The following is a 22,612-nucleotide window of genomic DNA, read 5'->3' as shown; positions in this document are numbered from 1 at the left end:
TCTCACCCCTACTCCCCCCTCAACCCTGCTTCCTCCCAGGTGCACCTTGATTGATGGTATTTAAGATGAGAAGACATCTCCCTCTCTCTCCTTCTCTGTCTGTCTTAAGACTCATCTCCAAGTGCAGTGTTGGCCGTATATCTAAGCTGTATGCCTGCTACTGAAAGCCGGCTGGTTACTCCATAAGCTTTCAACTTTGATTACCTTTGCAGGCAGCACTACTTGTTAAATATTTTTGGGGCAGAATACAAGTGCAGGAACCTGATTATATAATTGCAGCATTTGGTTCACTATACAGCAATTTTGACAGATGTCGCCTGTTTAACTTATTCCTATTTCCTCTTATTCAGTCTGTCGAAAATATTTACATTTGTCTGAGCTGTTTTGTCACTTATTTATTCCTTGTTTTCTTTTATTTGAACATCTTCTTCATACACATTAATGAAATGAAAAGGTTTGACCTTTCGAAACATTACTGTGAAGAACTACCAAGAGCTTATAAGAAGTAAGCCTACAGTAATGAGTGTTTTTGTGGTATTTTACCATGTGTGTTGAGATGTAAAAGGAAGTGTTAACCTGAGTGTGAATCTGTGTTTCAGAGCCAGAACAGCACGTTGAACAGCAGCATTGGAATGTGCCACAGCAGAAATGGGGTCAGTAACCATCACAAATGCACATTGAGGTGTATTGAAAAGGAAACTTTGCAGTATTGACTTGAGTCTTTCACCATACAAAACAACTTATCTCTAATTCATCGGATACTTGCAGTTAAGGTGTGGGTTTGAGCCAACAACATTTGTATTCAAACTAGAACGGGTTACCAGTCAGAGAAGGAAGCATGGTTCTCCGGTACATTGCTGACCCCACAGATAGGTTCTTGGACCACGCCTTCCAGCCATCTCCAGGAAAGTATCCCCATTGACCTCCCAAAGGGTCTTAACCCCAGAACATGGCTAATTCATTACATATTGTGATACATCTTCCTTTCAAAATAAAACAGTCATGTGTCATTTTGAAAGGAAGAGTGACCTCTGCTGGGCAATAGCTGTAGTTCATATGCCAAGTAGAGCACCTGTCAAATCACCTGTCATTGCTTACAAAACTACAATTGAACGTTTCATTCACTGTATGTCCACTTAGTACACAGGGGGCTTGTTTTCCTGCTGTAGTAAGTAACTCCTGTCATTTTGCCCCACAGACTACATTAACCAGAACGGAGTTTCGGACATGATGAACCCTGTATACCAGCACCCTGGTCCCCCTCGCACCCTCCTCCCCACCATATCCTCCGACGACACAGAGGCAGAGTACCTGAACTGCTATAAGAACGGGGCAGTGGGGCCTGAGTACCTCAACACCCTCCAGCCTTCCCTCCTCTCCCCCACCACCTCCAATGGCATCTCCAATGGCCTCAACCCCACTGCTAATGGCCATTCCCCCATATCCAATGGTCTCCTCTCCCCCACCTCCAATGGCCTCTCCCCAATTTCCAATGGTGGTCTCCAACACGTCCAGAAAAACCAGCCCCAAAACAGTATAGATAACCCAGACTACCAGCAGGACTTCACCCCCTCCATCAAGACCCACATCCCAGCCGCAGAGAACGCAGAGTACGTGGGCCCAAACTGAGTTCTGTTACCCCCCTACTCCCACTGGGGAGGGAACAAGACACCAGGGAATAAGGCTCTCTATCCTACTGAGAGAAGACATGAGGTCTTTGTTGAGGAGGGGTAGCGGTACCATGGATTGTATTGTACTTTGCATTGTATTTATCCCTGCCTAAAGAAGCCAGAAGTGAGATAAATGCAGCTTTCCATTTTGTTTCACCAGTTGTAGTATTGTATAGTACTATGAAACTCCTCATTCCAAAACCTCTTCCATTTCAAACTGTGTCTGAACAGATAGAGATGTGATAGGAATTAGGCTCTGGGTCTGGGTGTATTCCACTCCATTGTGTTCAAAAGACCAAGAGAAAACCTTAGGCCTATAAGATACTGTAGCCCCTATCAGAAACCCATAAGAGATGTCATGTTGCACAATGAAAAGTTGTGATCAGAATGTATAAGTGGAGAAACACTATTACTAGACAAGAGTGTAACCTTCAATCCTTGATGTCAGATGCTCCAGAAATACTATTATATGTGGCAGCTCACCCTTTTCTTGCCAACACAAACAGTACTTAAAGATGTCACTCATACTGGATTGGTGTATTGAGTATATAGTATTATTGGGTATTTACCTTCCACGGCTTAAGGGCTTGAAACTGTTAGAACAACAGTTAGATGTCTTGGCTCTTCTGTGTGTGGAACCTGCAGTTTGAGACCCACTGGAGTCAAATGTTGCTGAATGTTGTTGGTGTCAGAAGTGGGAAGGAGGAGGCTCTCATCACTGATGGTGGCTGGACCATGGAGTTCATTGATGAACTTCTGAATCATGATGGCACTCTTTCTGAAGGAGGGTTTCATGAGGACACAACAATGTCAAATGTTGCTGTTGATGACTCTGCTGAAGGCTCTATAGCAGGGGTATTCAAATCGTACACTATGAGGTCAGGAACCTGCTAGTTTTCTGTTCAACCTGATAATTCATTGCATCCACCTGGTGTCCCTGGTCTAAATCAGTCTCTGATTAGAGGGGAATAATGAAAAATTGCAGTGAAACTGGCTTTGAGGTCCAGCTTTTAATTTGAGGGCTCTATAGCCTTTATTATATGGCCAGATGGGAGACACACTGACCCCTGTTGGTGCCCCAGTGTAAAAGTATCAATATTAGTATATCTCTGTTGTTGCTTATTGTCTTGAACAGTTGGGTCTTTAGTTCTGACACTACATCTGTAAATCTTCTAAACGTTTTGAAGGAATATATTAATTAGTTACTTGACATTTGAGAGCCTGCTGTTTGACAGAGGTACATATACAGATCATTTGTATTTTACTAGGACAAATACTTATTTACAATGACAGCCTACCCCAGCCAAACCCTAACAGCACTGGGCCAATTGTGCGCCGCCCTATGGGACTCCCGATCACAGCCGGTTGTGATATAGCCTGGAATTGAATCAGGTCTGTAGTGACGCCTCTAACATACCTTAGACCGCTGCGCCAATCCGGAGCTCCAAGATAAGTGTGAGATTATACGGTGTACAATATACTCAATATGGTCACCTATAAATTATCCTATCAACATTCCTCATCTAAATGGTCTTGTCCCTTTATATATAAATATACACTTATTAATGAACTAATTATTTAATTTCAAAGTGAAAATGAATAAACCGTTGTTTTCTTTAAAGACATTTACACTGTTCAACAGCAAATCTGAGTGTGTTTTTCAACTTGTTTTATTAAGATGAACATAAGATTAAAGGATCTCTTGTTAAAAAACAATGTTTTGTGGGTCAAAAGTTATTTTTTTTACATTTCACAATGTTGCTAGTGCTCGTACTTTCCAATCCGGTAGGTTGCAGCAGTGTGCCAAATGGTTGTTCTCCAGTCACCAATGTCGTAATGAAGAAGACTTGAGCAATAACAGGAAACGCCGAAGTTTTGGGGGGTTCATATAGCTAGTTATAACGTCAGTCGTTACTGTAGTTGGAATGCCAGTGAAGTATTTGTGACAGTAAGAGGGATGGGGCTCTTATCAGAAAGAAGCTGTTTATTTTTCCTCTTCATAATTTTGACAGAGGGACATTATACATGGGTAAGTCCACCTACCTATTAAATATCTTTCTATAGACGTATTTTGCTAGCTAGTTAATCTCTTGTTGCGTATAGTTAGCAAGCTGCCGGTTGCTTGCGGTACCGTTCGCTAACTTGTTTTGTTGATTCAATCATCAGATACGCTATCGCTATTACGACACACCCCTACTAACTTGCTAAAGTGTGTCAAACGAGCTAAATCGGTGTCAAAACGCTAGTTTGCTTAGCCAAATCAAGTCCTGTTCATGCTTACAAGGTGGTGTGTTCGTTTAACGTTAAGTATCTTGCTAAAGTAACTAGATAGCGTTAGCTGGCATCAATAATCTAGAATCAGCTGCCAGCTACAAATTGTACTAGTAGCTAGTTTTGACCATCATCAACTAGATTCAGCCGCTGGACGATTACTTATTGAGCGGATGGTCAGGGGACCGGAACATGACTACAAATAATTTGTAGACTTCAAGACCAAACAGACTTGACAAAAACATAATTTCAGACCGTGCTTATATGTGTATACGATCACATATCTATTGTTTGGCAATATTTTGGAACTGATTTCCAAAATGTAAAGTCACTTGGAGCTTATTTGCTGGTGTTTTTACAGTCTAATGTCCAGCAATTTTTTTTAAATAACAAAACCAAATTCGTCCGGCTTCGGACCGCCAGTTGGGGAAGCCTGGTTTAGGAGATTGATTGATAGCTAAAATAAATATGGCTCTACGAGCGGCCCAGACATGACGAAATATTTTGCGTCACTGTCACGCGAGTGTCTTGTAGCTCAAAAATCATCCATCAAATGCAGCTAACGTTAGCTATTCAGCAAGGTAAAGTAAATACACATTTGTTTATCTCAAATCAAATATTTGCGTGACATGGGCTTACATGCAAATTACTGTACTCTGATTCAAGTGAGAGCGAGACCTCTTCAAAGCTGCTGATGTGCGTCCTCCTGCTCCAATATAAAACACATTTTGCTAAAAATACATGAATCCAACAAACGACCCAAAGCAACTCATGTTTTGATCAGATTTTCTCTCGTGGAATGGAATTCAATAGCCCATTGTTAAAACTGACAAGTGCTATCTTTGTACTCGCGCAGTCATTTGCATTCCTAAAATAAGTTGATCAACCTCTTCATTCCTACAGTCAAATAATTTCCAATACACTTCACGACAACACGCAGCAAAAGGGCAATGTAGTAACAATACACAAATGTTGGATACTGAAAACGAGGGAGAGACCTGTATCATCAAGGAAGTAACTAACTGGAGTTGCTCTTCGGGATTCCCCTGCCTGAACCAGACATTTATTTATATTTTTGGGATTTGTGTATGGCTAGGTATTACGTACTGTTGGAGCTAGAAACACAAATATTTCGCTGCACATGTGATAACATCTGCAAATGTGTACACTACCAATAAAATAGATGTTACATTACTTGGCCTGTTAGGTGTGCCATCCTCCTCCTAGGCAGCTGATTCAATGGGTTGGTGGGTTGATGGCAAGTGCCTTTTGAACTTGCCCCACATAGAAACACTATCTCTATCAGACCCCGAACAGACAGAGGCTTAATCCTTGTTCACATTGGCAGTTTGAAGTGACTCAAATAAAAATCTAAATCCTATCTGATTAGAATCTGTTATTTTTCCTGCAGTCTGGACAGCCAACCAAAAATCACAATGGAATCAGATATTTCAAGCCACATTTCAAATCACTTTCATAGGGGTTTGAAATCAGATATAATTCTGGTTCTTGGCCATGTGACTTGTCTCAAATCAAATGTTATTGGTCACATACACATGGTTAGCAGATGTTAATGTGAGTGTAGTGAAATTCTTGTGCTTCTAGTTCTAACAGTGCAGTAATATCTGACAATTTCCCAACAACTACCTGATACACACATCTAAAGGGTTGAATGAGAGTATGTACATATAAATATATGGATGAGCGATGGCTGAGCGGCATAGACAAGGTGCAATAATGGCATAAAATACTTTTGAAGTCGGAATTTTACATACACTTTAGCCAAATACATTACTCAGTTTTTCACAATTCCTAACATTTAATCCTAGCAAAAATTCTCTGTCTTAGGTCAGTTAGGATCACCACTTTATTTTAAGAATGTGAAATGTCAGAATAATAGTAGAGGGATTTATTTCAGCTTTTATTTCTTTCATCACATTCCCAGTGGGTCAGAAGTTTACATACACTCAATTAGTATTTGGTAGCATTGCCTTTAAATTGTTTAACTTGGGTCAAATGTTTCGGGTAGCCTTTCACAAGCTTCCCACAATAAGTTGGGTGAATTTTGGCACATTCCTCCTGACAGAGCTGGTGTAACTGAGTCAGGTTTGTAAGCCTCCTTGCTCGCACACGCTTTTTCAGTTCTGCCCACAAATGTTCTATAGGATTGAGGTCAGGGCTTTGTGATGGCCACTCCAGTACCTTGACTTTGTTATCCTTAAAGAATTTTGCCACAACTTTGGAAGTATGCTTGGGGTCATTTTCCATTTGCGGCCAAGCTTTACCTTCCTGACCGATGTCTTGAGATGTTGCTTCAATATATCCACATAATTTTCCTGCCTCATGATACCATCTATTTTGTGAAGTGCACCAGTCCCTCCTGCAGCAAGGCACCTCCACAACATGATGCTGCCGCCCCCGTGCTTCATGGTTGGGATGGTGTTCTTCGGCTTGCAAGCCTCCCCCTTTTTCCTCCAAACATATTGAGGGTCATTATGGCCAAACAGTTCTATTTTTGTTTCTTCAGACCAGAGGACATTTCTCCAAAAAGTTACAATCTTTGTCCCCATGTGCAGTTGCAAACCGAAGTCTGGCTTTTTTATGGTAGTTTTGCAGCAGTGGCTTCTTCCTTGCTGAGCGGCCTTTCAGGTTATGTCGATATAGGACTCGTTTTACTGTGGATATAGGTACCTGTTTCCTCCAGCATCTTCACAAGGTCCTTTGCTGCTGTTCTGGGATTAATTTTCACTTTTACCACCAAAGTACGTACATCTCTAGGAGACAGAACGTGACTCCTTCCCGAGCGGAATGATGGCTGCGTTGTCCCATGGTGTTTATACTTGCGTACTATTGTTTGTACAGATGAATGTTGTACCTTCATGTGTTTGGAAATTGCTCCCAAGGATGAACCAGACTTATGGAGGTCTACAATTATTCTTCTGAGGTCTTGGCTGATTTATTTTGATTTTCCCATGATGTCAAGTAAAGAGGCACTGAGTTTGAAGGTAGGCCTTGAAATACATCCACAGGTACACTTCCAATTGACTAAAATGATGTCAATTAGCTTGTCAGAAGCTTCTAAAGCCATGACATAATTTTCTGGAATTTTCCAAGCTGTTTAAAGGCACAGTCAACTTAGTATATGTAAACTTTTGACCCACTGGATTTGTGATACAGTGAATTATAAGTGAAAAAATCTGTCTGTAAACAATTGTTGGAAAAATGACTTGTGTCATGCACAAAGTAGATGTCCTAACTATCTTGCCAAAACTATAGTTTGCTAACAAGAAATTTGTGGAGTGGTTGAAAAACCACCCTAAGTGTACTTGCCAATTAGATCGAGATGAACTTTTCACGCTGGCCAGCCAGCTAACTAGCTAAAAAGCTAATCTCGATCTAAGCTGGAGGTCTTAGATATGTTGTTACTGCTTCCAGTCTTTGCCTGCCCATGAACGGTCGAGGTATTTAGAAAAGTTGGTTGTTGTTGGCTTGCCTAAATGTCCTTTCAACTTGCTGGAGACCAGCTGGGGAGACAACCCTGCCCAATGGCCCAAAGTACTCTATGGCGACATATACACCTACTTGGTTTTCATATAAACCTACTTGGTTTGCATAAATATCCACATAAAGAAGAATACTATAGCTGTTATTTGGATAGATACAGCTCACTTGTCCATCTTTACTACAAGGTAACTAGCAAGCATTATGCAATACACATAGCTTGTTAGATACATAAGTGTTGGCGACTTACTGGTGATACAGTGCTTTGAACACATACAGTGCATTTGGAAAATATCTAGACCCCTTGACTTTTTCCACATTTTGTTACGTTACAGCCTTATTCTAAAATTAATTAAATGAATGTGTTTTAATAAACACACAATACCCTATAATGACAATGCGAAAACAGATACCTTATTTACATAAGCATTCAGACCCTTTGTTATGAGACTCGAAATTGAGCTCAGGCGCATCCCGTTTCCATTGATCATCCTTGAGATGTTTCTACAACTTGATTGGAGACCACCTGTGGTAAATTCAAATGATTGGACATTATTTGGAAAGGCACACACCTGTCTATATAAGGTCCCACAGTTGACAGTGCATGTCAGAGCAAAAACCAAGCCATGAGGTCGGAGGAATTGTCTGTAGAGCTCTGAGACAGGATTTTGTCGGCACAGATCTGGGGAAGGGTACCAAAACATTTCTGCAGCATTGAAGGTCCCCAAGAACACCGTGGCCTTCATCATTCTTAAATGGAAGAAGTTTGGAACCATCAACACTCTTCATAGAGATGGCCGCCCGGCCAAACTGAGCAATCAAGGAGGTGACCAAGAACCCGATGGTTAATCTGACAGAGCTCCAGAGTTCCTCTGTGAAGATGGTTGTTTTTCTGGAAGGTTCTCCCATCTCTGCAGCACTCCACCAATCAGGCCTTTATGGTAGCGTGGCCAGATAGAAGCCACTCCTCAGTAAAAGGTGCATGACAGCCCGCTTGGAGTTTGCAAAAGGCATCCAAAGACTCTCAGATCATGAGAAACAAGATTCTTTGGTCCGATTGAACTCTTTGGCCTGAATGCCAAGCGTTACGTCTGGAGGAAACATGGCACCATCCATACGGTGAAGCATGGTGGTGGCAGCATCATGCTGGGGGGAGGTTTTCCAGTGGCAAGGACTGGGAGACTAGTCAGGATCGAGGGAAAGATAAACAGAACAAAGTACAGAGATCCTTGATGAAAACCTGCTCCAGAGCGCTCCGCTCAGACTGGGGCAACAGTTCACCATCCAGCAGGACAACGACCCTAAGCACACAGCCAAGACAACGCAGGAGTGGCTTCGGGACAAGTCTTTGGATGTCCTTGAGTGGCCCGGACTTGAACCTGATCGAACATCTCTGGAGGGACTTCAATATAGTTGCGCAACCTGACAGAACTTGAGAGGGTCTGCAGAGTAGAATGGGAGAAACTCCCCAAATACAGGTCTCCCAAGCTTGTAGCGTCATACCCAATTAGGCTTGCGGCTGTAAATGCTACCAAAGGTGCTTCAACAAAGTACTGAGTACAGGGTCTGAATACTTTTATGTAAATTGTATTTTTTTAAAAATGTATACAATTGCTAAAAATACATTTAATACATGTTAGAATAAAGTTGTAAAGTAACAAAGTGGAAAAAGTCGAGGGGTCTGAATACTTTCTGAATGCATTGTAGCTAAATGTATTGAGTAACTGGAGGCCACCGCTTTCCATCACTGCGGTGTAATAGCCTGAACCCATGAGGTTTGTCTAACCTGGTCCTTGGGCAGTTGATGAAACTATTGTTCAAACAAAAATGGTATGCAATGGGCGTATTTATTACACCGATTCTGTTGCAAAGCGTTTCTTAAACTAAAGCAAATGGAACGAAACGGGGAAGGACCTACCTGAATTTGCAATAGCAACTTTTGTTTTGCTGTGTTTGCTTCTATTTAGTTCTGAAATGGTAAACGGTTACCATAATGGATACACCCCGGCTTTTCGGCTCTTTGGCTGATAATTGTTATGTACTCTCCATGCGACAGTATCTGAGCATCCAGTTTGGGATTAAGACGACATGGAAGAATGTTAAAAATGACCAACCAAGCATATGTACATTTTGTAATAGTAATAATAATAATTTAAAAAAGAGTACAGCCAGTTATGAGTAAAGTAGGCAATTTTAACATGGGTGTAATGGGAATACCCTACGGCTGTATCCTACTCGGAGGCGTGTTCACATTAAGACATGACTCGCTGTATCTATCTATGGCTACATTAGTTGTCATATTAACAACGGGTGTGTATGCAGTGAAGTAGGCTCAGCAGTGTGAACAAGGCTTTAGACTAGGCGGAGCACAGCCAAGGTCTGGTCACAGAAAAGGCACAAAATAAGTGCATTAAAGTCTTCAAACACACCCTTCCTTTAAATGCCAGTGTAATAACTCATAAGAGACATGTTGGAAATAATTTAACAGTAGCAACACATTAGTGAGTTCAGTCTAGTCGTAGAGTGCATCTTACTGTGATTTACTTGAAACCCCTGACCTTGACAATAAGGGAACTAACCAAGTCTGTCGAGTGACCTATGCAAAAAGAACAGGGCACAGTGTGAACTGTACATTATCAGTCTGAAAGAAACTGAAAGAAACTTGTTCGGAAGTCAGCCATCGAAAGAGTAGATTAAAAGGGGAACGCGGAAGACCACAGCACATGTGATTTGTGGAAGTGAAGGTTTTATTTTAGAATCTGAAACACAGGGCCTTTCGATGTGGATAGTAGGCTAATATTACACTCAGACGTGGTATAGAGAAAATAACCACAAGGTGCACAAGACGTCAGCTCACTTCTGCTTTAATTTAGCAAGAATATAATTTGGGTAAATCATTTGAATTCTATCACTTTTTGACAGCAATATTTTGGATTTGAACGAAACCTTCCATACATATTTGTCCATAGTAGAAGTGCTCAGAATGTGACTTTTTGGACCTGAATGCCAAAACATTCAAGAGATAAAAGGTGCTCAAAGGTGACTCCTTTTGCATACCCCACCATACCATGAGACATCCATGTCTTCATCTCTGGAGAAGATAAACGGTTGAAATCAATATCATTTAAAAGCTTACAAACAGGGTTGTCAAACTATTTCCTTTCTAGATATTTTTTTTTAATGTAAGACACATTATTTCATTTTTTAACCTTTTTAATGTCAATTATCAAAAAATGTGTAAACTCAGATTATTTTCATATTCATATGTTGTAGTTTAGACCCTATTTTATATCTGAGGTTTTTGTGTTGTGACCGCCATTGGTTGAGACAACATGCTCTTGAATACAGGGTGTCACGTTTTGGCTGATAAATGTACTAAAATGGGAATATATTTTTAATTTCAACTTTCAAATGGTACCACACAGATGGTTGGAGCTCCAGACATCAGAGAATGTTGACTTGAATGTGAATATCTGTTTTAAATTATACTGTCAATCTTCCATAGGAAAACCTATGTAATTTGACGGTGTGTGGACCGGCAACCATCTTTGAATCCATGAATTCTAGTTGTATGATTTGAAATGACACTCACCCTGTATTCAAGAGCATGTTATGTCTCAACAGATGGCGGGCACAACACAAACTCAAATGCCGTAAAACAGGATATATGCACAAAAAATGCTAAAATGAATTTTAGGTATACAGTGACTTCGGGAAAGTATTCAGACGCCTTCCCCTTTTTGATATTTTGTTACGTAACAGCCTTGTTCTAAAATTGATTAAATAAGAACAACATATGAATATGAAAATAATCTGAGTTTACACATTTTTTGATAATTGACATTAAAAAGGTTAAAAAATGAAATAATGTGTCTTACATTAAAAAAAAATATCTAGAAAGGAAATAGTTTGACAACCCTGTTTGTAAGCTTTTAAATGATATTGATTTCAACCGTTTATCTTCTCCAGTGATGAAGACATGGATGTCTCATGGTATGGTGGGGTATGCAAAAGGAGTCACCTTTGAGCACCTTTTATCTCTTGAATGTTTTGGCATTCAGGTCCAAAAAGTCACATTCTGAGCACTTCTACTATGGACAAATATGTATGGAAGGTTTCGTTCGAATCCAAAATATTGCTGTCAAAAAGTGATAGAATTCAAATGATTTACCCAAATTAGATTCTTGCTAAATTAAAGCAGAAGTGAGCTGACGTCTTGTGCACCTTGGGGTTATTTTCTCTATACCACATCTGAGTGTAATATTAGCCTACTATCCACCTCGAAAGGCCCTGTCTTTTGGCTTCCAGGTCCAGAAAGTCACTTTCTGACTTCTTCCATTGACCAACATTTATGGAAAGTTTTGTTTAAATGAAATCCTGTCAAAAAGGGATTGAATTCAAATGGATTTACCCATTTGTTGTCTTTAGCGTTCAAACACAGTGGCTACGTGCCTTTTTTAACTTTTACACAGTAGCAACTGATCTTTCTTGAGGGCCTTCAATGACCGCAACAAAAGCATTGTAAAATGTGCATCCATGGTGCAGCATATGTAGCCTACAGAACAGCAAATTTTAAGTTCTGATAAGTAGCCTACCTATCTTCTCTCAGGTTCAAGCCCAGCACTGTGTGTGGTACGGTGAGTGTGGTAAGTCTGACAAGGTCCCGGGGAAGAAGTACAACTGCAACTATACAGGACCACCCATCCCACTTCCAGCAGAGGGCCATGAGCTGCTCACGGTAAGGTTGACCATGGACGCTTTCTTTGAACGGGTTCTTAAGATGCCTTCTGAAATGACAGTTGACTTACATTGAAATGTGTTCTGTCTCACATGTTTTACTTTCGCAAAACCAGGTTAGATCATGGAAATTATACCGTGTGTCTGTTTGTGTGTAGGAGCTGTGTCCAGGCTATGACTATGGGAACCAGAGTCTGTGCTGTGATGTCCAGCAGCTCCACACTCTGAAAGGGAGCCTTCAGTTGCCCCTACAGTTCCTCTCTCGGTACGTACCATGGTGGCTTTGCAAAAGGGACTTTGACGTTACGTGTGCCGTACTTGGACAGACCCCTGTTATAGCTATAGTCTCGCAAGATGCCTTGGCAGTAAGGTAGCTTTGTTGGCATCTTATCATTGTCACCTGTTTCCTTCTAAAGGTCTCTTTTATATGTTGTTGATGATGATAATAATAGTAAGCTTCTTTATCCTGACTCTCTGTGTTCTCCATCTCCAGATGCCCAGCCTGTTTCTTCAACCTGATGAACCTGTTCTGTGAGCTAACCTGCAGCCCCCTCCAGAGTCTCTTTATGAATGGAACCCAGTTCACTAATGGCACAGCTGCCAACAAGACCAATGTGGTGGAAGTCCAGTACTACATTGGACAAACATTTGCCAATGGTGAGGGGGCACATTTCCTGGTCCCAGCTCTGTTTGTGCTGTCAGAGCCAACTCCTATGGTCATTATCCAGCTAGTGGGCACAGTCTCTATATCACAGTTTTAGACACACTATATATACAAAAGTATATGTGGACACCCCTTCAAATGAGTGGATTTGGCTTTTTTTAACCACTCCCGTTGCTTACATGTGTATAAAATCGAGCACACAGCCATGTAATTTCCATAGAGGAACATTGGCAGAAGAATGGTCTTACTGAAGAGCTTAGTGACTTTCAATGTGGCACCGTCATAGGATGCCACCTTTCCAACAAGTCAGTTCGTCAAATGTATGCCCTGGTAGAGCTGCCCCGGTCAACTGTAAGTGGTGTTATTGTGAAGTGGAAACCTCTAGGAGCTGCAAGGGCTCAGCCGTGAAGTGGTAGGCCACACAAGCTCAAAGAACGGGACCGCCTTGTGCATAAAAATCATCTGTCCTCAGTTGCAACTCTCACCATCGAGTTCCAAACTGCCTCTGGTAGCAACGTCCACACTAACTGTGTCGGGAGATTCATGAAATGGGTTTCAATGGCAGAGCAGCCGCACACAAGCTTAAGATCAAGAAATTTGCTACACCTTCAATAACATACACATATTTAGCATATGTGACCAATTACATTTTATTTAAGATCACCATGCGCAATGCCATGCGTCAGCTGGAGTGGTGTAAAGCTCGCCTCCATTGGACTCTGGAGCAGTGGAAACGCGTTCTCTGGAGTGATGAATCACGCTTCACCATCTGGCAGTCTGACGGATTAATCTGGGTTTGGAGTATGCCAGGAGAACGCTACCTGCCCCAATGCATAGTGCCAACTGTAAAGTTTGGTGGAGGAGGAATAATGGTCTGGGGCTGTTTTTCATGGTTTGGGCTGGGCCCCTTAGTTTCGGTGATGGGAAATCTTAATGCTACAGCATACAATGACATTCTAGACGATTCTGTGCTTCCAACTTTGTGGCAACAGTTTGGGAAAGGCCCTTTTCTGTTTCTGCATGACAATGCCCTACTGCACAAATCAAGGTCCACACAGAAATGGTTTATTGAGATCGGTGTGGAAGAACTTGACTGGCTTGCACAGAGCCCTGACCTCAACCCCATCAAACACCTTTTGGATGAATTGGAAGGCCGACTGCGAGCCAGGCCTAATCGGCCAACATCAGTGCCCAACCTCACTAATGCGTTTGTGGCTGAATGGAAGCAAGTTCCCGCAGTAATGTTCCAACATCTAGTGGAAAGCCAGAAGAGTGGAGGCTATTATAGAAGCAAAGGGGGAACCAACTCCATATTTTAATGGCCATTATTTTGGAATGAGGTGCTCGACGAGCAGGTGTCCACATACTTTTGGGCTTGTAGTATATGCTGACCGAGTAGCAGTGCCAGTGAACATCTTGATAAGTAGATTTCTACAAACAAATTACTTTCCTTGTATTATGCAATTAGTTGGGTAACTAAGGGTCAGATTAACACCCCTGTGTTGTGGTTCATTTGGCAAAATGCAGTTGAAGGTCACAGCTTGAAGAGTGGAAAAACGCAATCACTTCCCTTGGCTAGCATAACTATTGTTGACCTAATGCTATAGATGTTGGTCTGTGCCAAGGTGCTTAATATAATTCTGATTATCTTTCTTGGCAGCCATGTACAATGCTTGTCAGGATGTCCAGGCTCCCTCCAGTAATGTGAAGGCCTTGTCACTGCTCTGTGGGAAAGATGCCAGTGACTGCAATGCCACCAACTGGATCGAGTACATGTTCGACATCAACAACGGACAGAGTCCCTTCACCATCATCCCTATATTCTCAGGTGAAATTAAGTTAAATGGACAAACACAGAATATTTGCACTTTGTACATGCAAGGTATGGATGTCCCAACAAGGGTAATCAGATATGTAATTTCACTGTTTGAAAATGTCACTGGTCTCTGTGAAACTACACTGAACAAAAATATAAATGCAACATGCAACAATTTCATTGGTTTTTACTGAGTTACAGTTCATATGAGGAAAGCAGTCAATTGAAATAAATGAATTAGGCCCTAATCTATGGATTTCACATGACTGGGAATACAGATACCTTTAAAAAATGGGCCTCACAATGGGCCTCAGGATCTCATTACGGTATTTTGTGCGTTCAAATTGCCATTGATAAAATGCTATTGTGTTCGTTGTCCGTAGCTTATGCCTGCCCATACCATAACCCCAACGCCACCATGGCCTCACAACGTTGACATCAGCAAACTGCTCGCCCCATACTCGTGGTCTGCGGTTGTGAGGCAGGTTAGACGTACTGCCAAACTTTCTTAAATTACATTGGAGGCGACTTATGGTAGAGAAATGAACATAAAAATTAACTGGCAACAGCTCTGGTGAACATTCCTGCAGTCAGCATGCCAGTTGCACGCTCCCTCAACTTGAGACATCTGTGGCTTTGTTGTGTGACACAACTGCACATTTTTGTGGCCTTTTATTGTCCCCAGCACAAGGTGCACCTGCTTCTTGATAGGCCACACCTGTCAGGTGGAGGGATTGTCTTGGCAAAGAGAAATATTCACTAACAGGGATGTAAACAAATTTGTTCACATTTGAGAGAAATAAGCTTTTTGTGCATATGGACTATTTCAGAGATCTTTTATTTCAGCTCATGAAACATGGGGCCAACACTTTACATGTTGCGTTTTATATTTTTGTTCAGTGTATGTAATACGTACATTAACACAATATTGAGTACTTATGCCTAATGCTTTCTTCTTTCGTTTTTAATGATCACAACAAATAACTCAACATCCTCGTACCACCCCCACCTCTCCAGACGTGTCAGTATCCGGTATGAGCCCCATGAACAACAAGACATACGACTGTACGGAGGGTCTGGAGGATGGCTCTGGTCCCTGCTCCTGCCAGGACTGTAGCCCGGCCTGTGGCCCCCAGCCTGTCCCCCCTCCCCTGCCCCCACCATGGACCATCCTGGGCATCGGCGCTATGGTCCTCATCATGTGGATCTCCTATATGGCCTTCCTCCTTGTCTTCATGGGAACCGTGATCGGCACCTGGTCCTACAGGTGATAACTGAGGGGCACTGATTTTGGAGCAGAATGTAATGCTTGTCTATTCAGTGTCATTTTGGAGTCGTATGTAATGCTTGACTATTCAGTGCCATTTTGGAGCAGTATGTAATGCTTGTCTCTTTCTCTTATTTCTTATTCAGAAAAAGGAGAATTGAGTCTGAGTATGGCCCAATATTGGACAGCAATAACCCTCACTCTCTGAACAAGGACAGCATTGATCAAGGTACTCTTTTATTTGGCATGAGACTCTGTCTCATTTTGGAAAATAACCAAGTACAATATTCAGTAAGATACAGCTACAAACCTGTTCTTGCAAAGATTTGACATGTAACCTGTCTTCCCTCTCTCTCTCTCTCTCAGTGGATGCGTCGTGTGGCGAGACGTTGGGCGAGCACTTCGAGAACGCCCTGCGTTACCTCTTTACCCGCTGGGGCTCGTTTTGCGTACGGCAGCCCCTCATGGTCATCCTGGGCAGCCTGATCATAGTGGCTGCCTGCTCAGGGGGCCTGGTCTACATGAAGATCACCACAGACCCTGTGGAGCTGTGGTCCTCGCCCAGCAGCCAGGCTAGGCAGGAGAAGGACTACTTTGACAGCCACTTTGGACCCTTCTTCAGGGCAGAGCAGCTCATCATCACCACCACATTGCAGTCAGAATCCTCCTACTCCCCGTACCCCGCGGGGGCTCCCGTGCCCTTCGGAGCCCCCCTGGACAAGGATGTCCTCCACCAGGTGGGTTAGGTAGAGGAACTGGGCTGGGTGGTGATTGATTGATACTTTCAGATGGAATTGTTGTAACATTTTTAATGGGATTATTGGTTGTGGACAATATATTCGCTCTCTTGTAGACTAATTCAGGAAGGCATCTTTGGGCCTTGCCTTAGTTCTGATGTGACATTTTATAGCTTTAGTTTGTTTAGTTTGTTTTTCTCTCTCAATTTTCCACAATCGCTCATCTCTCAGGTGTTGGATCTCCAGACGGACATAGAGAACATAGTGGCCTCATACGGGGACCAGAATGTGACCCTAAAGGATATCTGCTTGGCCCCACTGGCCCCATACAACGACAACTGTACCATCCTCAGTGTTCTCAACTACTTCCAGAACAGTCACAAACAGCTGGACCATAGCATAGGAGATGACTTCTACGTCTACGCAGACTACCACACACACTTCCTCTACTGTGTCAGGTGAGTGGCCCTCGGAACACATTCTCTTGTGACATCTGCATCTGGGGAATGCTGCTGAATTCATGAGGTTATACTAGTTGGAGTTCCTCTCCAACTCTCAACTCAACTCCTTTCTTGCTCCTCATTTCCCTTCAGCAAGTATATACTCATAGCTGTAAATGGTGAATAGTAGTCATAGATTTGTGTGTATATACTCATAGCTGTAAATGGTGAATAGTAGTCAGATTTGTGTGTATATACTCATAGCTGTAAATGGTGAATAGTAGTCATAGATTTGTGTATATACTCATAGCTGTAAATGGTGAATAGTAGTCATAGATTTGTGTATATTACCTCAGAGTTCTTAAAGCATTCGCTCTGTCTCTCCTGTGTCAGTGCCCCAGCGTCCCTCAATGACACCAGTCTGCTCCACGATCCCTGCCTGGGCACCTACGGAGGCCCCATCTTCCCCTGGCTGGTCCTGGGAGGCTATGATGGTGAGGATACATGTACATCATCACACAAATAAATAGAATGTACTAGTCAGTGGGCAATATACCTTTCTATTTTGTGCTGCTTTTTCTGTGGGTATGTTTAATTGTATGTTTGAATTGGGAAAAGCATTTTTAGCACTGGCAAGTTAACTTTATTACATAACATTTGTGCTTAAACTGACTATATAAAATGAGTTTTGTAGTTTTATTTTATAGTTTTTATTATGCAGAGAGACCACATTTTTTGTGGTAATTGGCCTGTGTAGAATTGGGTGTAATTAGCTGTCTCGGACTGTTTGAAGCTTTGAATCTCTTGGATATGCTATCCTTCAGTATCTTCTGTATTGATTTACTATAGTTTGTCTACTGTCAACACAAATACCATGACATATTTGCATCTTTCTTCCCCACTGTAGCAACCAACTACAACAACGCCACAGCTCTAGTGATCACGTTCCCTGTCAACAACTACCATAACGACACTGTCAAGCTGGGGAAAGCTCTGGCCTGGGAAAAAGAGTGAGCAATAAGCTCATACTTTTTAGCTATCAACCTTCAGATGCTAGTGTATAGACTAAATTAATTTCATAAGTCAAAAATGGTTTGGTTTTGTGCCATGAGTTGCCATTGCACTAACACAACCCTCCATGTCTCTGTTTCCAGATTCATCAGATTCCTGAAGAACTATACAAACCCCAACCTGACCATCTCCTTCAACTCTGAGAGGAGCATTGAGGACGAGATCAACCGTGAGAGCGAAAGTGACCTCAGCACTGTCGTGGTCAGCTATGCTATAATGTTTGTCTACATCTCCCTGGCGCTAGGACACATCCACAGCTTCAGGAGAGTATTGGTTAGTAGTAACTAACTTCAGACATTATAATAGTTTATTTAATTTAGTAAGATGTTCGTCTACATCTCCCTGGCTCTGGGGCATATCCACAGCTTCAGACGAATACAGGTGAGACAACTAACTCACTTTACAATAGTGTATTGTCCAGCTGTTCACCTTGTCACCATTTCCTTTAGTAACATGATATCTGTTTCATTTGCAAAGATCATATCGTTCGCGGTGTGAGTTTGTAAAACTAATTTCGAAAGCATTGAGAAGGAATGAACTATGCATCCAGTAACTCAAACGTCAGAAAAATTATGAGTGTCTGCTAAATGACACATTTTAAATGTGAGCAACTCATTGTCTTTGTCCCTTCCCAGGTGGACTCTAAGATCTCCCTGGGCATAGCGGGCATTGTGATCGTGCTGAGCTCAGTGGCCTGTTCTCTGGGCATCTTCAGCTACGCTGGCATCCCTCTCACACTCATCGTCATCGAGGTCATCCCCTTCCTGGTGTTGGCCGTGGGCGTCGACAACATCTTCATCATTGTACAGACATACCAGGTAGGCATTATGCTTGCCTGATGCTTGTCTGACTACACTAACCATGATTTATTGGACATAGTTTTGAATACCAGTGTTGACTCTTTTTTACACACACACACACACACTGTATTTACCTCCTGTGTGTGTTGTGTTGTGCTGTGCAGAGGGATGAGCGGATGCCTCATGAAGAGCTGCACCAGCAGATAGGCCGTATCCTAGGAGATGTGGCTCCAAGCATGTTCCTCTCCTCCTTCTCTGAGACCGTGGCTTTCTTCCTGGGTATGAGAATGACCTGTAACTAGGGCTGTTACGGTGACCACTGGTGTGGCGGTAATGAGTCATGTCAAATTCCACTTAACTGTTTAGTTTTGATATTTTAGGCTTCTTCAAGTTCTGCTGCTGATGGTCATTAGTAGCCTACCAAACTTGCTAACTGCCTGGTACTCAGCACTCTCCCTCTAATCACTCTGACATCAATGCAATGGGGCAGCAGGGTAGCCTAGTGGTTAGAGCATTGGACTAGTAACTGAAAGGTTGCAAGTTCATATCCCCGAGCTGACAAGGTTCTGCCCCTGAACAGGCAGTTAACCCACTGTTCCTAGGCCGTCATTGAAAATAATCTGTTCTTAACTGACTTGCCTAGTTAAATAAAGGTAAAAATAAAATCAAATGTAATCAAAAATCGAATCAAACACTTCAAAGAAGCCCTTAAGCTCATGTTGCGCAACATTTTCAATTACTAAAAATAGGTGGATCCCATCAGCTTTATATAGGCTAGGCCTTGCTGGCATGAAAATTAACCATGGGAAAGCGTCCTCCATTTGCTATTTGGGTGCAGAGATTGTTCAAAATAGCCACCTTGATGACAGCTTTGCACACTCTTGGCATTCTCTCAACCAGCTTCACCTGGGATGCTTTTCCAACAGTCTTGATTGAGTTCCCACATGCTGTGCACTTGTTGGCTTATTTTCCTTCACTCATCCCAAACCATCTCATTGGTTTGAAGTCGTGTCTTTGTTGAGACCGGGTCATAATTCATCACTCTCCTTCTTGGTCAAATAACACTTACACAGCCTGGAGGTAGCTCATTGTCCTGTTGAAAAACAAATGATAGTCCCACTAAGCGCAAACCAGGTGGGGTGGTGTATTTCTGCAGAATGCTGTGGTACCAATGCTGGTTTAGTGTGCCCTGAATTCTAAATAAATCAGACCGTGTCACCATTAAAGCACTATCACACCACCTCTATGCTTCACGGTGGGAACCACACATGCAGAGATCATCTGTTCACCTACTCTGCGTCTCACAAAGACACGGCGGTTGGAAGCAAAAATCTCAAATTTGGTAACTGTTGTGCTATGAGGGATAGTAGATTGACATAGGCTAGTACTTTTTCTGTTTGTTAGGCATACTCATCTTGTTGGCTGACGAAAGGTAAATGTGGCAGTTCTTCCAATGTCTTCAATATGCGCCTCAGAATTGGATAAGAACGCAAGTGTCTGCATGTGTCTGTCTTCACTTGTAGCCTGTGAGAAAGACCCGATCACGTGACGGAATGCAATGTGAGTGAGATGTGCTTCGGAGCACGCAGGGAGAAGGGAATTAGAGTTATTACGTTCAGCCCAGGGACACAACGACCACTGGCCGCAAAAGGCCTAGACTTTTTGTCTAGGGGATTCCGCCGAGAAATTTGAGGCATTTATCAAGTGCTTGTCAAATTGTGAATGAGAGACTGATTAAGTGTGTACAGCCTGCACTTAAAACGAAGCAGAGTTCATGCAACTTTTTTCAAATCATCATTAGTCGCATCATGCATCCTTAGACTGTATTAAAAATCAAAACATGTAACCCAACGTTTGTCACAACTGAAGTTCCATAAATAACTCTAAATGAAGCATATAAGAGGACCTGTTTCTTTGTTAATCGCTCAACACAGAATACCTACATGTCGTTTGGAGTAAATGTCCTTTCTATTTTATTTGTCTTTGTTCAATTGTGTTCTTACTATAAAATAATGCCACTGTATTTGTGACTGCTACAGCCCTACCTGTAACCTTCAATCACTTAACACCTCCAGTGTTGACACACACTACTTGGCAGACTAAGGACGGCAGGTAGCCTAGCATTAGTGTGTTGGGCCAGTAACCGAAAGTTTGAATCCCCGAGCTGACAAGGTGCAAAATCTTTTGATGTGCCATTGAGCAAGGCACTTAAACCCTAATTGCTCCATGGTCGCCGTTGATAATGGCAGATCCTGGCTCTGACGCCACTCTCTGAGGGTTTCTCAGGGAGAGTTGGGATATAAAAAATATTTCCAATTCACACGTGTATTAATTCACGTGTACATGTCTAAAATAGGACAAATATAAGCAACCATCCAATTACAATTATCATACATTATACAACAATCAAACATATTGTATAATGTAGCCAGGTAGTATGTCTCAACACACTAGATGTAGATAATTGAAGATGTCAGCTAGGTCCTTTCTATGGATTTCAGTATTGACTGCAAATGTTTTGTAACCACAATCTTTAGTCTGGAGCTCTGTCAATGAGTTAACTACTATTTTCTTCTCCAGGGGCCCTGTCCACTATGCCAGCGGTGCGGACCTTCTCCCTGTTTGCTGGGTTAGCTGTGTTCATTGACTTTCTGCTACAGATCAGCTGCTTCGTCAGCCTGCTGGGCCTGGATGCCAAGAGGCAGGAGGTGAGGCGCATGGACATTACAACCAGTAAATAGTGATAGTGCTGACGTGACTATGGAAAACTCCCAATGGCGAATGAAGCCGGAGGTATTTGAATTTGAAGCGTGCCATGTTGCTGAATAGGTCTAAATGGCACAAAAAAATCACAAAGGGGCATGGTGAAAGTGGCTGTAACTAGCAAAGGATCATGGTCGACGTAGTCATTTTCATCCTGCCTGAGAGAGTCAACCTAGTTTTAATGTATATGAACCTGATGCTAGCCTACTGTTAAACCTTTGCGTCCGAAGATTAATTTGAAAGTTGACCGTTACCTAAAACTTAGCCAGGTTAACATTGGAAAACAAAACGGACAGCAAATACTATGATAATCAGAATTACGGTTGATTTATTGGAAAAAAAGGAAAATGAAGACTCTTTCCATTGACACAGTTAGTACAGTTAAATACAGAACATGCCGGCATGGTGACTCGCATTGTAAAATCAAACTCAAATTTGCGCAAAGTTAATAAGTACCCTATCTAGTCTAGGTATCATGTGGCCATGGGCCTTCCACCAGGAAATGAAAAGGGAATGGGCTACCATCACAACAACCCATCCCAACTCGGTAAGGCTAGATTGGATTGCCCTATGAGAAAAGAGTGGGCTACACATACATTATCTTGATTCTGTATTTTTATATGATTGTAGACTTTATCATTTGTGCAACTGCATCATTATGTCATCATAAAGAATGACCTCAGACATACGATGTACACTGAGTGGACAAAACATTAAGGACACCTTCCTAATATTGAGTTGCACCCCCCCCTTTTTGCCCTCAGAACAGCCCAAATCCTTTAGGGGCATGAACTCTCCAAGGTGTCGAAAGCATTCGACGGGGATAAAGGCCCATGTTGACTCCAATACTTCCCACAGTTGTGTCAAGTTGGCTG

The 22,612-nt window shown here is 42.2% G+C and overlaps 2 protein-coding genes across 2 annotated transcripts in view; both read left to right on the top strand.

Moving 5' to 3' along the window:
• Positions 1-3,360, top strand: part of LOC139386810 (epidermal growth factor receptor-like) — a 78,854-nt gene extending 75,494 nt beyond the window's left edge. Inside the window, exons 25-27 of the mRNA XM_071132619.1 lie at positions 600-653; positions 812-902; positions 1,196-3,360. Coding sequence (XP_070988720.1) covers positions 600-653; positions 812-902; positions 1,196-1,629 — 579 coding nt within the window. The 3' untranslated portion in view covers positions 1,630-3,360. The remainder of the gene's footprint in view (positions 1-599; positions 654-811; positions 903-1,195) is intronic.
• Positions 3,361-3,470: 110 nt separating this feature from the next.
• The window catches only part of LOC139386809 (Niemann-Pick disease, type C1), a 30,732-nt gene continuing 11,590 nt past the window's right edge, over positions 3,471-22,612 (top strand). Inside the window, exons 1-15 of the mRNA XM_071132618.1 lie at positions 3,471-3,699; positions 12,052-12,180; positions 12,338-12,444; positions 12,673-12,836; positions 14,504-14,671; positions 15,677-15,926; positions 16,073-16,155; positions 16,293-16,663; positions 16,895-17,121; positions 17,497-17,597; positions 18,011-18,113; positions 18,258-18,447; positions 18,810-18,992; positions 19,139-19,253; positions 21,555-21,682. Of these exons, the coding sequence (XP_070988719.1) occupies positions 3,628-3,699; positions 12,052-12,180; positions 12,338-12,444; positions 12,673-12,836; positions 14,504-14,671; positions 15,677-15,926; positions 16,073-16,155; positions 16,293-16,663; positions 16,895-17,121; positions 17,497-17,597; positions 18,011-18,113; positions 18,258-18,447; positions 18,810-18,992; positions 19,139-19,253; positions 21,555-21,682 (2,391 nt within the window). The 5' untranslated portion in view covers positions 3,471-3,627. The remainder of the gene's footprint in view (positions 3,700-12,051; positions 12,181-12,337; positions 12,445-12,672; positions 12,837-14,503; positions 14,672-15,676; positions 15,927-16,072; positions 16,156-16,292; positions 16,664-16,894; positions 17,122-17,496; positions 17,598-18,010; positions 18,114-18,257; positions 18,448-18,809; positions 18,993-19,138; positions 19,254-21,554; positions 21,683-22,612) is intronic.

This window comes from Oncorhynchus clarkii, chromosome 28 (genome assembly GCF_045791955.1).
Source record: "Oncorhynchus clarkii lewisi isolate Uvic-CL-2024 chromosome 28, UVic_Ocla_1.0, whole genome shotgun sequence".
In the NCBI taxonomy this organism is placed as follows: domain Eukaryota; kingdom Metazoa; phylum Chordata; class Actinopteri; order Salmoniformes; family Salmonidae; genus Oncorhynchus; species Oncorhynchus clarkii.
Note: the sequence above shows the minus strand (reverse complement) of the source record. Positions and strands in the feature narration are given on the sequence as shown.